This window comes from Diabrotica virgifera, chromosome 3 (genome assembly GCF_917563875.1).
Source record: "Diabrotica virgifera virgifera chromosome 3, PGI_DIABVI_V3a".
NCBI lineage: Eukaryota > Metazoa > Arthropoda > Insecta > Coleoptera > Chrysomelidae > Diabrotica > Diabrotica virgifera.
The window spans coordinates 194,390,256-194,406,665 of NC_065445.1; the positions used below are offsets into that span (position 1 = coordinate 194,390,256).

The 16,410-nt window shown below is 35.8% G+C and overlaps 1 protein-coding gene across 1 annotated transcript in view; it reads right to left on the bottom strand.

The window, feature by feature from the left end:
* Nucleotides 1-327: 327 nt before the first annotated feature.
* The window catches only part of LOC126882271 (CUE domain-containing protein 2), a 119,015-nt gene continuing 102,932 nt past the window's right edge, over nt 328-16,410 (bottom strand). The window contains exons 4-5 of the mRNA XM_050647111.1: nt 15,418-15,574; nt 328-2,312 (exon numbers count right to left, since the gene is read on the bottom strand). Coding sequence (XP_050503068.1) covers nt 1,950-2,312; nt 15,418-15,574 — 520 coding nt within the window. The 3' untranslated portion in view covers nt 328-1,949. The remainder of the gene's footprint in view (nt 2,313-15,417; nt 15,575-16,410) is intronic.

The following is a 16,410-nucleotide window of genomic DNA, read 5'->3' on the forward strand; positions in this document are numbered from 1 at the left end:
ATAAAAATATATGGGTAAAAAACCTTTAAAAATAATCCGTCAAGAAAAAATAGATGAAATATGCGAACTTAAACATGGATGTTCAAAATATTCCATGTAATATGCTCTAGGTCTCAGCTCTAATTCGACTTGTTCACATGATGACAGTATGGTAGCAAGTCTATGGTGACTTGCATATTAGATGGAATATTTTGAACATCCATGTTCTCATCCATGTTTTTACCCATATATTTTTATAATATTGTATTTTGGTGGTTAGCATGTTAGATCACGTAACCACTGATGATGATTGGTCATCCAATCGAAAACTAGTTCTTTGATGTAGCCCTTTTTTATGGATTTTTAAATATATACCTTTTATAAAGGATTTTATTCGTTTTTTAATTCATTTAATATTAATTATATTCATTTGATCCTTGCCAATTCGATATTTTTACTTAATATTTTTCTTAAAATTGTAATTTTGGAAGATAAGGCAAGGAATCTTTTAAAATGTTTGATCTCCCTAATACAAGATTTCTTATTCTTGTTTTTTGGCCTATTATTAATTTTTGTCCCCCTTTTCAGGCGGGACTTTCTGAAGCATACAACAAATCGTCGACGATGTAACCAAGTGGAATAAAATCACAAACTAAAAACTGCAGCTGATTTTATGAGCACAACAGCTACTTGAAACTCTCACATGGCAAACACTTAGATCTACCTACATCATCTGGAGACAACTGCGTCCATCATCATCCTCCACGTCCAACAAGCAATCCAATAATGCCATCAGTATAATATTTTTTTGTAAAGCTATTGGCAGGATTTGATTGTTATGTTAAAATCTCGTTTAATTTTATTGTTTAATGTTAAATAAATATGATTAGTTCATTTTATATTTTATTTGTCCCTTCCAAGACTCATTGTTCACTTTTTGAACTAAGATAAGACGAACTGACACCTGAATGACTGAGCTAGACGAAGCCTTAATAATCGGATCCCATAGTTAGTTGGGATAGACAATAATTCGTCCCACAATAACGTATGGAAGCGAGACATGGACCCTGAACCAGCGGGAAACGACAAAATTACTGGTACTTGAAAGAAAGATACTGCGGACTATCTATGGGCCTTGCAGAGAAGAGACAACAGGAGAATGGAGAAGAAGACACAATGATGAACTCCAGAAAGTATATATGGAGATGAAAACATAGTACGCTACATTAAAGCAAACCGAATACGATGGGCGGGTCACGTGCTAAGATCGAGTGACGAAAGACTTCTGAACGCCACATTCTGGGAAAGGCCCGATGGCAAAAGGTCAGTTGGTCGCTCAAGAAAGAGATGGAAGGACGCAGTAGCCAGTGAACTACGCAAAATGGGAGTACAACAATGGGAAATAGCTGCTCAGGACCGACAACAATGGCGGGAAATAGTAAACGCGGCCAAGACTCACATAGAGTTGTAGAGCCAAATGATGATGATGATAGTTAGTTGGAGTTTTATTGTTACTTTAACCCCCAACTCTTTGTCGAACATGACTTATTTGTATTTTGTTTCATTAAACCTCACGTAAGTTATTCAAGAGCTGTTTGTCCTTTACATCTATAACACAGTCAAAGGATTATTTTTATGTTTCAAATCCAGCACTCTTACCTAACACTTGCTCCCTATAGCTAGTTAAAAGTGGTTACATGTAGATATATACTTAACGTACGTTTCCTACCGAACATTGAAACTCTACCTAAAAGCATCCTTTTATAAGGACTTGTAAACCTACCTAAAACCTTCCGTAAGGATTCAACATAATAGACATTACACAACAGTACAGAGTATTCTTCGAATAAGTGATAATCAGATCGTAAAACCTTCGAGGTGGGATATTTAAGAGGAACTAAACTACAAACCGAACTTAAGTCGCTTGTTAAAATGGTCAGGCCCGTTGCGGGTGAGTCGCCACATTTGGGTTACGGAGTGTGGCCTTTCTTGTTTTTCTTTGTAGAAATGTCATCGACGTCCTCCCCTTTTTTGACTTCGGTGAAGCGTTCTCCTTTCAAGCTGACTATCTTATTGTCGCGATAGCGCACCATCTTCTTAGGCTCGACTTTGGGAGCGACGGGTCGATGCTCTTTGGTGAACGCGTCCTTGTCGATGTAGGAATAACGCTCAATGATACGATTTTTCAGCTCGTCGTCGTCGATGGTTCTTCGGGCGACTTGGATTGTTAGCGGAGTGTTTTGATTCAAGCTTTGGCCGCATTCTTGGCGATCGATGATGATTTGGGTGGCTCGGTCCACGTCACCAGCTGCTATGGTAAGACAATGTTTCATCTGAAACGATATAAATGTGAAATTAATTATTAAAGACAGCTATATTTCATTTAGGTTCAGAGATGATCCACCATCCCCATACGTCCGTTTCGGTCTCTCCAGATCTCTTCAGTGGGGCTACATGAACACTAGGGTGGGCCGAAAAAATTTTTTCTGTAAAAAATAACATCACCTGAGGTCAAAAAAGTTGCGTTGTAATAAAACACAAATTTTAAGCCCAAAATGAGTAGTTAAAAATATTTTTCTCCACTGCCACAAAGGCTCTATATTATTTTAATATAAAACGTCTTTGTGGCATTGGAAAAAATAAAAAAAATTAACTTTTTCAAACACAGATCTTCATATTTTTTTATATCTAATTTTGAAACATCAGGGTTATTTATTTTGTACCCCAAAAAAAGTTTAAATAAAATCTGTATTGTTGTGGCTGATTCATGTATACGTTATATACTAACGTATACTTTATTTGGGTATGTCGCCACCAAATAATAAATAGACCAAAATTAATTTAGAAACCTACTTCAAAAATGCGATGAAATACTCAAATAATATATACGATAGTGTAAAAAAGTTAACATTACCAATCGTTATTTCACTTCTAAAATAAAGTAACCTTGGACGTCAACGCTTCTGTACTGAACGGTACTGTCATAAATACAGGGCGTAAAGAATCCATTATATTGTTACCTACTGGAGAATAAAATTGAAAGGTCCCTGTAGTGGTTTGTCTGCCAACAGGTTGCCTATAATTCATCTATTTGAACAACTGGATAGAAGTACCAGTGGACCACGTGCATTTTCGGGCCTCTTGGAGAACGACTGCATACTTGCGAAACTCTATCTTACCTTCATTTTCAAAAATAGAATCATCAGCTGAGGATTTCAGCAGTGACGATCTTTCTACGTATCAAGAATTCCTGTACGATATTTGTCAAAACAGAAAGTGGTGTTTGTTCAAAACAACTTTCTAAGAGATAGCCTGAGAAAATGGTTCATTCTAGTTGGCTTACCACTGCTTCCCGTATTTTTCGGTTATAAATATGTAGCAATCGGAAACCCCTCGGAAAATTTACAAATACTAAGCCATTTTATAATAAAAGTGTATGTGCCCATGTGGTTTTTCATTAAGACTCAACCATCATGACTTTATAGTGCAAGACATCTATTAAAGACAATAAGACTCTGCGAGCAGACCTCTTCTTACTACCAGAATTAAAAGATTTAGTCTACAAAAATATTCAAGGAAAGGGATACTTTGGCAGTCTAAAGAATATTATTTTGATTATGCTATTTGGTGAACGCAAACTCATAAGACAACTGGGATTTTAAACAATTTTTAAAAGGATATAATTAAATTACAAAGATAAACGATATTTCGTAGTAACAGAATTATTATTTTTTTGCGCTAAGGAATACTTCGAGATTATCGACTGTCAGAAAGTTTTATGAACAGAGCCTCGTGTAGCTATGAAGCTATCAAAAAACCAACTAAGGGAACTTGTTGAAAATCTCGACACCAGTCTTTTGGCATATGTAACAGCGTACACTTGCGCACACAAGCGGTTGAGAGGGCGCATTTTCGTTTACTTTTTGTGTTCAAACCAAAATCAGCTTTAGCACAATTTAATTTTTTTGTATGCAAAAGAAATCTACCATACAAAAAATATAGTTATTTTGAAAAATCCCTAGTTTTATATAGCTCTGTGGTAGTGGGAAAAATTATTTATCAGCGAAGATACATACTATGATGGCAGTTATCTTATCAAATACGTTTTTTGGCTGAGGAGACCATAATAAATTGAAAAAAAAAAACGATTTTGACATTTATTAGATGATTAGATTTTTTCGTAAAAATTTCATTCTTATATAGCTCTGTGGCAGTTGAAAAAAATAAAATTAATTATAAAACAAAACACTGTGAAGTAAGTTATCTTATCATACATCTTTTCTGGGGTCAGGAAACTTAATTAAAAGAACAAAATAAAAATACATTACTTAACGGCCCACCCTAATGAACACCTCTGAATCGAAACTAAACCAAGCTGTCTATTTAAGCAGAATTATAAAAATGATTCGCGTATCGGACGCTGTAACGGCATCTATTAAAGAAATAAGAAGTCCCAGATGTAAACAATAAATCTGAAAAGTCCACTTTAACGATTATGAAACCGGGCGTTAGTGTTTAAATAAATTTCTTCATTGACAAAAAAATTCGACAAATATTTTGTGCCAAAACTTTTAGGACATACGTTAACATTAGATGGAAATAGCATGGATGCGCAATAGATAAGTAGAAGAGTGAGACAAGTTTGTGTATTTTCACCATTACTATCTAATATAGAGTAACAAAAATACAGGTTATAAATCAAATCACATATTCTGGGACCAAAAATAGTTCGATTGAACCTAACTTACCTTAGTCCAAATGAGCATACAAAAAAAGTTACAGCCTTTTGAAGTTACAAGATAAAAATCGATTTTTTCCGATATGTATATCGAAAACTATTAGATATTTTTTAATGAAAATGGACACGTGGCATTCTTATGGCAGGAACATTTTAAAAATAAATTATAGTTAAATTTGTGCACCCCATAAAAATTGTATGGGGTTTTGTTCCCTTAAACCCCCCCCAAACTTTTTTGTACGTTCCAATTAAATTATTATTGTGGTACCATCAGTTAAACACAATATTTTTAAAACTTTTTTGCCTCTTAGTACTTTTTGGAAAAGCTAGTTTTTATCGAGATATTTTGAATGTCTGTCAAATCCATCACATATTTGTATACTGTTACGTACGATTGTAGAGACCTGGTAATACAGTGGAACCCCGATAAGTCGGCCCCCGATAACCCGGAAGTCCGGCTAACCCGGACCGATTTTCATCAGACAAAAATTTAACAAATAAACAATTTAACAATTTTATCAAATAAAAATGTATGTAGGCCAAATAATATTTCAGAGATAATGTGTATTTGTGTAATTTGAACACATAAGTACAATAGTAAAAATGATTCATGCACACGGCGGCAGCCAGAGCGACCGTCTCAGCTTATCGGAAAGAACAGACACCTGTCTGTATTCCTTTTTCTTTATTTATGTCAAACTGTCTTAGCATTGTTTAAAAAAGACGTGACTATTTAAAAATTCTTGTATTGTGTGTAGTACAGCCTATTAATCACTTCCGTTCTGTAATGTAATCGTGCTTCAGATTGTGTTTGCTTTGTCTACGTAATGGTAACAAAACGTAAAAATGTTGCAGTGACAATGGAAAAGAAACTAGAAACATTAAGTAGGATTGATAAAGACGAATCTTTAAAATAAATTTATTGCAGCATCATAATATGATATTATGCTACCATAGGTCTGGATCCCGCGTATGAAAAAAAAGTTGATTAATAGCAAGCTAAAAATTTATTAATAGCTTAAGGGTGTCTAGTCGGATAAACTTTGATATATGAGAACACTGGAACAGGGGCAGTTTTAATTGTGGAACAGGTCAAAAATTTGGAACGGTCAGAACACGAAAATGGCACATTTGTTTTGTCCGACAGAACAGACATAAACTCTCCGAACAGAGATTAAACTCTCATGCAAAAATCAGACTGCTATTTATCACCTGTCATAATTCCTGTCATTTGACATATTCTACATGTTCCACTCATTAAAACGCCAATTTGGTGATAAATAGCAGTCTGATTTTTGCATGAGAGTTTAATCTCTGTTCGGAGAGTTTAAGTCTGTTCTGTCGGAAAAAATACATGTGCCGTTTTCGTGGTCTGACCGTTCCAAATTTTTAACCTGTTCCACAGTTAAAACTTCCCCTGTTCCAGTGTTCCCATATATTAATGTTTGTCCGACTAGACACCCTTAAGCTAATAACAAATTTTCAGCTTGCTATTTATCAATTTTTTTTGTACGCAGGATCCAGACCTACCATATTATGGTGTCGGTACATCTCTACAGTATGACTGAGTTTTTTACCAAGAAATGAACAAAACTCTACACTCTATACAACTATACGTAATTTAGATGTGTACTGTGCATATGTGTTTCATGTTTTTGTAATTGTAATGGAGGTTATTTATTAATTTTTACTATATTCTCCGGCTAACCCGGATTTTCGATAACCCGGATCGGCCGCGGTCCCGATTAATCCGAGTTATCGAGGTTCCACTGTACTATGAAATTTTTTTTATAAATTACAGTTTGAGGTATATTTTGAACCATTTTAGAAAAGAAGCCACATCTCGATAAAAGGTGCCTCATCGGAAAAATACTAAGAGGCAAAAAAGTTTTAAAAACATCTTGTTTAACTATTGGTACCGCAATAATAGTTTAATTGGAACGTACACAAACATTTGGGGGGTTTAAAGGCACATAACCCCCATAAAATTTTTATGTAAACATATTAAAAAAGAAGCCGCATCTCGATTCAAACTGGTTTATAGAAAAAATATTAAGAGGCAAAAAAAGTTTTAAAAACATTGTGTTTAACTAAGGGTACCACAATAATAATTTAATTGGAACGTACAAAAAGTTTGTGGGGGTTTAAGGGAACAAAACCCCCATTAAATTTTTATCGGGTGCACAAATTTAACTATAATTTATTTTTAAAATGTTCCTGCCATAAGAATGCCACGTGCCCATTTTCATTAAAAAATCTCTAATAGTTTTCGATATATCGGAAAAAATCGATTTTTATTGTGTAACTTCAAAGGACTGTAACTTTTTTTGTGTGCATATTTGTACTAAGGTAAGTTAGGTTCAATCGAACTATTTTTGGTACCAGAATATGTGATTTAATTTATGACCTGTATTTTTGTTACACCCTGTATACTCCGGAGTTATTTACACAAGCACTTAAAAACCGTACAGAAGGGATCAGTTTAAATGGTATATTCGTATGAACTTTACACATTGCTAAAACATACAATAGATTGTAAGAATATAAATGAAAACATTAAAGGCGGATACTGCTACTGTGGAGCCATTCCATTGCCTCAGGAGTTAGTTCGTGGATTTCCATTAAGCTTCCTTCGAATTGTGTGGCTGGACATTCTTGTGTAATGTGGTGGACTGTTTGTTCAGCAGCATTGCATTTGTCACATAGCGGGCTGTCTGCGATACCCCATTGGTTAAGTGATTTATTGCACACTCCATGACCTGCCCTGATTCGGTTCAGATTACACCATTCTCGACGCGGAAGAGAGAAACCGTTGAGTTTGACTGTGGGATGTCCTATTAGGTATGCATTGTTCACTTCTTCGTTCCATTCGCTTATCCAATGCTCATCGATTGTGAAATTGTTTGGAAGATTGTTTGCTGTTCTTGTTGGCGGGTTTCGAGATCTCAGCCGCAATTGGCCCTGGTTTAACTGATCTATGTCGGTATTTATTGGCAATGAGGGATTCTTTTGACATTTCTGGTATTGTGATTTAAGGGCAGCTAACCGTCGTGTTTTGGTTGGTGCAATGTTGCTTAGAACTGGAAGCCACTGAGTTGGTGTGCTTTTTATGGTCCCCGTAATATACCTCATTGTCTGATTTAGTTGTGTGTCTAGGACGTTAGTATGGTGACTGTTTAGCCAGACTGGAGCACAATATTCGGCTGTTGAATAGACTAATGCAAGAGCGCTTGTCCTGATTGTGTCTGCATTGGCTCCCCAAGAGGTGTCTGCAAGCTTGTGAATGATATTATTGCGAGTTTTTACTTTAGCTGCAGTTTTATGTAAGTGTTCCTTGAAAGTTAGAGTACGATCCAGTGTTACACCGAGATATTTTGGATTTGGGTTATGTTTTAGGGTAACCCCTTCGCTTTCTATGTTTAGTCTGTAGTTCACTTCCCGGTTATTTAGATGGAAGGCAGTAACTTCTGTTTTTGTGGGATTTGGCTGAAGGCCCCATTTTTTAAAATATGTGTTAATAGTATGTAAGTCGCTTTCTAGGATAGCTTGGGCGTTCTCGATGTTTCTTTCTTGTATGCCTAAAGCCATGTCATCTGCATAAATAAACTTGCGTGAGATTGTCGTGGGAGCGTCTGAGGTGTAAATGTTAAACAGGAGCGGCGATAGAACCGATCCTTGGGGTAACCCATTCTGTAAACTTCTGTATTTACTAGTTTTCCCATTAACGCTAACTTTAAATAATCTGTCACACTGCATTTGATTTATTAGCTTATTAAATGATTGGCATGGTACCATCTGGTACAATTTTAGTAGTAGTCCTTCTTTCCATACCGTGTCGTAAGCACAAGTCAGATCAATGAATGCTACTGCCGTTTTGATTTTCTTTTGGAAGCCATTTTCAATAAATGTGGTTAGAGAAAGAACTTCATGACTGCAGTTCCTTCCTGGCATAAATCCAGCTTGTTCTACGGGAATATTTTCGTTTACAGAGTGTAAAAGTCTTGCGTAGATTATCCTCTCAAAGATCTTATAGCAGACACTTAAAAGGGCGATTGGTCTGTAACTCTCGGGCAATGAAGCATCTTTGCCTGGTTTACAGATTGCGATGACTTTGCTTTGCTTGAATAGTTTGGGGAGCTTTTGCGTCGTCATTATCTGGTTGAAGAAGTCGAGGAGCCACTTTCGAGTTTTTGGACCAATGTGTTTTATGAACTCAGGATATATTTTGTCAACTCCTGCAGCTTTGCGGCACTTAATTAAGTCTAGAGCGTTGAAAAGTTCCTCGGTCTCTATTTGCCTCATGATGGGTAGGCTTTGTTGAGATGCAGTTTTGATCTTTTTGAGCTGATATCGTACTTCTCTTTTATGAGCCTTTTCTATGACTGGTTTGGAGATTTGCGCAATGCGTTTCGCTATATCTTCTGGATTTGGTAATGAAGAGTTAGTTGTTGGGATACTAGCGCCTGTGTCCAGTTTTCTGAGCAGGTTCCAGGCAGTGCGACTGCTATGCGTGAAGTTAAGGTTTTCGAGAGTTTCCCTCCACCTGGTAGTTCTTGCAGAATTTAGAGACTCTAGAAGTTGTTCCCCTAGATCTGGGTCTCTGGTTTGATCATATTGATCATACAGGTCTTTGTATTCTTCGGTCCAGCATGGGATGTAGGATTTGGTTAGGCCACGTGGAACATGTTTTTTAGCACAGCTAATTATAAGTTTGGCGAATATTCCGTAGTTTTCTACCTTAGGCTCAATATATCTGATATCTTTATCCAATTGTGCTTGGTACTTATCCCAGTTTGCCTTACGAAAGTTCCATCTAGGCAGAGGAATTGAGTTTATAATGGGAATAGTGATGCCCATGGTTGTTATCACCGGCCTATGCTGCGATTTTGGGAAATTATCAAGAACTTCTCTAGTTGCATGATTATGGAAGTCATCTTTGGTGGATATAAATGTAAGATCTGGGTTGTAGCATTTCTGCCATCTAGCGGAAAAAAAGGTAGGCTTCTGTTTTGCATCGTGCAGAAGTCTAAGATGCTTGAGTTTAAATGGTGAAAATATAAATAACATTCGTTACGTCGACGATATGGTAATTATCGCTGAAAGTGAGAAAGATCTGCAGACGATACTAAACACAATTTGTGATACTGAGGAACAATGTGTTTTAACAATAAACAGAAAGAAAACAATACCCATGGTCATCATTGACAGGGGTAAAGTCGTAGCAAGGATCCAGATAAAAAATGAAGATATTGAACAAGTAAACAAAATGAAATGCTAAGAAGTCTGAATTACTGAAGATCTAAATCCGAAATCAGCAATTCAATCAAGAATAGAGCAATCAATGGCAGCCTTTTCGAAGATGACGAAATTTCTGAGTAATTAAAGACTCAATCTGCAAATCCGATGTCGGATGGTAAAATGTCTATTTATAATGTATAAATATATTCTTAAATGAATCAGGGATACAAAATGGGTAACTGAACCATGAGAATACTTTGCTACGCAGATGATGCAATCTTAATAGCCGAAAACGAAGATGACTTACAACGCCTACTACAAAAATCCAAAATAATCGCCGAAAAGTATAACCTGACACTATCCACAGAGAAAACCCAATCGATGGTAATATCCAAGAACCCAATTAGATGTAAATTAGTAGTGGACGACGATGTAATCGAACAGGTAGTGGATTATAGATACTTGGGTGTGGAAATATCTAGCGACAGGCATCTGTACCAAGAAACAAAACAGCAGACAACGAAAGTAGCGAGAATATCGGGTTTCCTAAGGGAGATAATCTGGCGGATAAAATATATCAGCACCGAAAGCAAAGTCCGCATTTATAAGACATGTGTTAGACCCGTACTGACATACGCAGCTGAGACAAGGGCCGAGACAACAAAGACCAAACAAATAATGAGAACAACAGAGATGAAAACTCTAAGATCCATAAGAGGTATCACACTCAGAGATAGAATACGAAACGAAGACACATTGAGAGAACTAGGCGTTCAAGACGTAGTGAGATGGACAAGAGCACGACGACGCATGTGGAGAGACCAGGTAGATCGGATGGACCCTAAACGTATGGCGCAATGGGACAAGACACAGAAGCCCAACACCAAGCGACCCATAGGAAGACCCAAAAAACGATGGTACGAGAGCTGGAGCTCCGGATCCCAGCAGAGACTGTAATAGAAGAAACAGGACGTAGTCCTATTACAAGAAGAAGAAGAAATATATTCTTCTTTATAGTGCCGAAGCTTGGACTGTTAATGTTGACTTAATAAGAGAGATGGAAGCTTTTGATGTGTGGCTTTTTAGACGAATTTCGAAAGTGCCATGTTTTTGACGTTTAACCACCATTAAAACGAGAAAGACAGCATATTTGGGGTACATACTTAGAAATGATAACTACGAGTTGTTGCAACTGATTATGAAGGGTAAAATCGAAGAAAAAGGGGTCCAGGTAGACTGCAAATATCCTGGCTGAAAAACATTCGCGACTGGACCGGGTTAAACACACAGACGCTTTTAAGAAAAACAGAAGATAGAGACGAATTTTCAATAGTTATAGCCAACCTTCATTAGTGTGGAAGAAGTCTGTATAAAACTTTTCTTTTACTTTGTGGTCTAATGAATCAGGTCTGAATTTTTCGATTTTTTTAAACTTACGACCCTTATAAATACAATTAAAAGAATAAAATATTTCCAACCATTATGTGGTTTTCTACATGTTATATTAATATCACATAAATTCTATATTGCTATTTAAAGTACTTACACCTTCTGAAGGTTGTATATGTCGTTAAATTTAATTGTTTAAAATAACTACATAATTGGGTTGATAATTTACAAAATTATTCACGTCAGTTAACGAAAGAGTATTTATGTTGGCAAACAATATAAGGTGTAGCACACCAATTAGGTCCTATATTTATCCACTATTTTTTTTTAATAATTAAAAGGCAAAATCCCAGTAGTTGCTTGTATACAATAGTTTAAACAAACTTACAAAGAAGTAAACAACTTTGAATGTATGATGGTATAATTATTTATTTAAAAAAGTTGAAATTCATCCAAATGAATTACAATTATTCAGAACGTTTTTTGTACAGTCAGACCAACGTCAGTGAAACATTCTATTAGTAGTTGAAACTAGCCCACATTTTGGTTAATAAAACCTTTAAATTACATGTTGATAATAATAAATTATAAAATTAATACAACACTAGGTCAATGATACAGGATTCACTTTATGGGAATATAGATTTCCCAGCTCGAAAAAAGGGCAGTTTGCCCGGCGAGTGATACAAACCAACTCACGAAAATGCAACAGAAAAATGAAGAGAATTAGAGAAGATTTTGAGGAACATGGTACAACAAGAATTGGAGATTCATATATCCTCTAGAAGCAAACAATGGATAACACAAGAAATTAAATGTATTAATATCGGAAATGAGAAACTCAAAAATAAAAACGAACAATAATACAAAAACGTACAACCAGACAGTAAAATAATCAAACAAAAAATCAAAGAAGCGAAAGAATTGTGGCTATCACAAAAATGTACAGAAATAGAAAGATTAGAAAATAACATGATCTTTTTAAACAGGAAACTCAAAGAAGCAGCTGGCATATACCAGATAAAGAACGTTGGAAACATGACTCACAAAAATAATAGTAATAATTAAAAAGAAATTTTGGAAAAAATATATTTGAAGAGACAATAGAATCAAAAGAAAGAAATGTAATTACCAAAGATGACATTGAAAAAGCATAAGACGTATAAAAAAATGATAAAGCCATGGGACCGAATGAAACACGTATAGAAATCTGAAGACTACTGAGTTGATACGTTGATATACTAGTAGAATTATTGCATTTAAATCTAGAATAATGTGGAAATTTCGAAAGAATGGCTAATAACCTGTATTCATCTCAATACCCAAAAAAACCAACCGCCATGAAATATGAAGAATACAGAACGATCAGTTTGATGAACCATGTTTTAAAAGTTTCTTGCAAATGATACAAGAACCTGTCTAGACAGTAGAATAATTGAAAACTGGGATTTAGGAAAGGCTTTGGCACTTCTTCTTCTTAAGGTGCCGAGACCGCTTGTCGATCGTTGGCTCTCATTTTGCCCAGCATATTAACAATCATTGTCTTGCTTTGGCACTAGAGAGGCATTATTGACTGTACAAACACTCATAGAATGGTGTCGAGATGTCAAGGGTGACGTACTTATATGTCTAGTTGACACTGAGAAAGCCTTCGACAAAAAAAGTAGAATACTATACTTTTTCTACGACCTTTTTTATTTGGATTAGTAGAAAAATATAATTATCAACTACAACATTATTTAAAACGAAATATTTTATTTTTCATAAGACAATATATTGTATATAACTATCGCAACACTGTTAGAATTACACTCGTTGAGCTTATGAAACAATCAAACAGTTGTCATTATGTCATGGTATGGCGGTGGCTTTTAAAAATAAGACATATTTTAAGGCAATTACATGAAAAAGAACGTGTGCTCTCAATTAAAACAGTAAGTAAAACAGAATTCATTGATATGAATTTCATATCCGTAAGTCCTTTTACGAAATTAATACCGATTGTTTATTATTTACCTTTTAATAACGTCAATTTTAAAATGTCAAATGTTGAAATTTAAACGTAAAAAATATACTAACCCATTGTTAAAGTTGAAAATCCTTTTTAACATTTTTCAAATGTAATTGTTCATATAAATTACAATGATTATTTTATTAAGGGCCAGCGTAGCCGAGTGGTAGTGTGCTAGGCTAGCGTGCCGGTGGTCCGGAGTTCAAATCCTACCGCCGGCAAGAACAACTAGACATTTTTAAAAATGTTTATAGGCCCCAGGTCGACTCAGCCTGAATAAAATGAGTACCTTGGGTAAAACCAGGGGTAATAATAGGCGGTTGAAGCGTAGCACTGGCCCTGTTACCTTCCTTGTATACCGTAGGCCCTAGATATAGCAGACTACCCTGCTATACTCCCAAAGCCACGTGAGCGGTATAAAACGGGAGACTATTATTATTATTATTATTTTATTAAATAAACAAGTTTAAGTAATTTTATTTGCTAATGGGTATATTAAAAGTGCCATGTACCACTTGAATCTAACTTCAACCCGTGAGGAATGACCCGCGAGTAACTTCAGCCCGTGAGTAATGAATTATTACTCACGGGTAAAGTAATGGGTGTTATTATCTATTCAAAAATAGCGAATAATGAGTATATTATTAAACGGTCGTAGAAAAAATATATTACGTAACATACAATATATGATCGGGATGTAAAAATCATTACCAATTTACACCCATATCAGAAAGCCATAAGTTACTATAGGACGAGGAGTACGACAAGGATGTGTACTGTCCCCTTTAGTGTTTAATATATAGTCAAAAGAGATGAGTCACAGTATAAAAAGGGACAGTGAAACCTCTTCCATGTCGGCACTTTGATCTCAAGAAGTAATATCAGCAGTACGCAATTGGTAATTCACCAGTGGTGGATTTCCTGTTAAATTTTCATGTCAGATTTTCCCTGTTAAAACCCGTACGTTTCTATGCGACTAGCAATGCGAGAGTGGGGCAAAAGCGACTGGGAACATTGGGCGGTCGCCATGCGAGACTATAGATTTTACTTCCAATTTTTCGGAGAGTGGTTCTACTGTCCCTCTTTATACTGTGAATGAGTAAAGAGGCACTAGAATACGTAAATGAAGGCATATTAGTTAACGGAACACTAGTGAATAATCTAATTTTGCAGACGATATGGTACTCGCTGGGGGCAGCAGAGAAACGCTGCAGATTTTGGTTGATCGCACTACGCAGTACTGCGGTAGGTATTGCAATGGCTCTGAACACAAAACAAAAAGAAAAATCATGATTGTAAGTAGGAAGAAGATTGAAGAAAAAATCTAACGTTAAAGGAAAAACTTTAAGAAAGTACCAGATAAAATTACCTGGGATGTGAGCTAAATTAATAATGGGACAATAACATTGAAAGTAAACAACGAGGTGGTCACAAGTGTTTTTAATTAGATGAAAGCAGTAATATGCAATGAAAAACTCAAAATAGAAATAAGAACTAGAGTATGGAGATGCTACATATTCTCTGCTCCGATATATGAAGTTGAACCACGGACAATTACGGATGCAACTGAAAAAATAATGTTAGCTTTCAAATGGGGTGCTGTCAAAGAACGTGGAAAATATCCTGGATACAACACGATATCCTTAAGGAACCTGTAAAAAGAAATACTATGAAGAATACTACTAAATACTATATGAGCTACTTTGGTCACATACTCAGAACTGAAAAATATTAGTTGATGAGATTGGTTATACAAGGGTGGAAGCAAACAGCACCGGGAAGACGACGAATGTCCTGGTTGACAAGTTTAAAGCAGTGGAGTGGAAAAACTGCAGGACTGCTGTAACCTTTTCCTTCCCTTTCATTTTCATTTCAGTCGATTTATTATTTGTTCAAAAAAGATGACAACTAAAAACTGCATCATCTATGATGAGTGACTGATGAAACAGTGACGCAACCAAACCCGGGAATAGGTTTCCCACAGACAGACGCTGATATATTAAAATAAATTAATCAAAAGTAATTAAAAAAGGTGTGAATAACAATCCATCACACATCTTACCTCAATATGGCACGTTCCAGGGAACATTTCTTGTAATATATCCAGTTCATCGTTACCGGAAGAAGTAGAACTATCACTAGTGGATCCACCATCACTCGTTTCGGATAGTTTGTGCATTCGTTTCGGCACATCAGTTTCAGAATTGACACTAACAGTTCTGAAAAGCAAAAAAAACATAAGAGAATTTTTTTAAGGTAAAAGATGGTTTTGCTTGCTTTCGATTCAGAGAGATGCACAATAGCTGGACAGCTGTTTCTGCCATTGCAGGGCTTCCTCAACAGCGCTAGCGTGCACACCTCTGAATCTAAAACCAGCTAGCCCATCTATTTAAGGGAAATTTCAAAGATCATTGAAATCCCCATTGGGACGCAATCCAGTGACATTTCTTAAACAAACTGAAAAGTCTTAGATACAGAATTCACCATTATAATAACAATTAAAATGGCAACTAGTTATTTAAATCTGCGACTTTTACTATGTATAAGACAGCAGACGATGAATATAGAAAACAAAAAGGACTCTATTATATGCAGTCACATTCCACTTTCATTCGTCTAGGAAAAGGACAGAAAGAAACTGCCTAGTACTCAAATGTGAGTAAAGATAGAAAAGTAAAAGATGGTTTTGCTTGCTTTCGATTCAGAGGGATGCACAATCGCTGGACAGCTGTTTCTGCCATTACAGGCTTTCTCAACAGCGCTAGCGTGCACAACTCTGAATCGAAAACCAGCTAGCCCATCTATTTAAGGGAAATTTCAAAGATAATTGATAGTAGAGTCCTTTTTGTTTTCTATATTCGTCGTCTGCTGTCTTATAAATTGTAAAAGTCGCAGATTAAGGATATACCAGAAAGAACTTTCAACAAGAAAAGTTTCAGATTTAAATAACTATTTACCATTTTAATTTTTATTATAATGGTGAATTCTGCATCTGAGACTTCAGTTTGTAGAATTTTTTTATTTAGCTTAATGCTTCGACAACTTGTGGCCATTG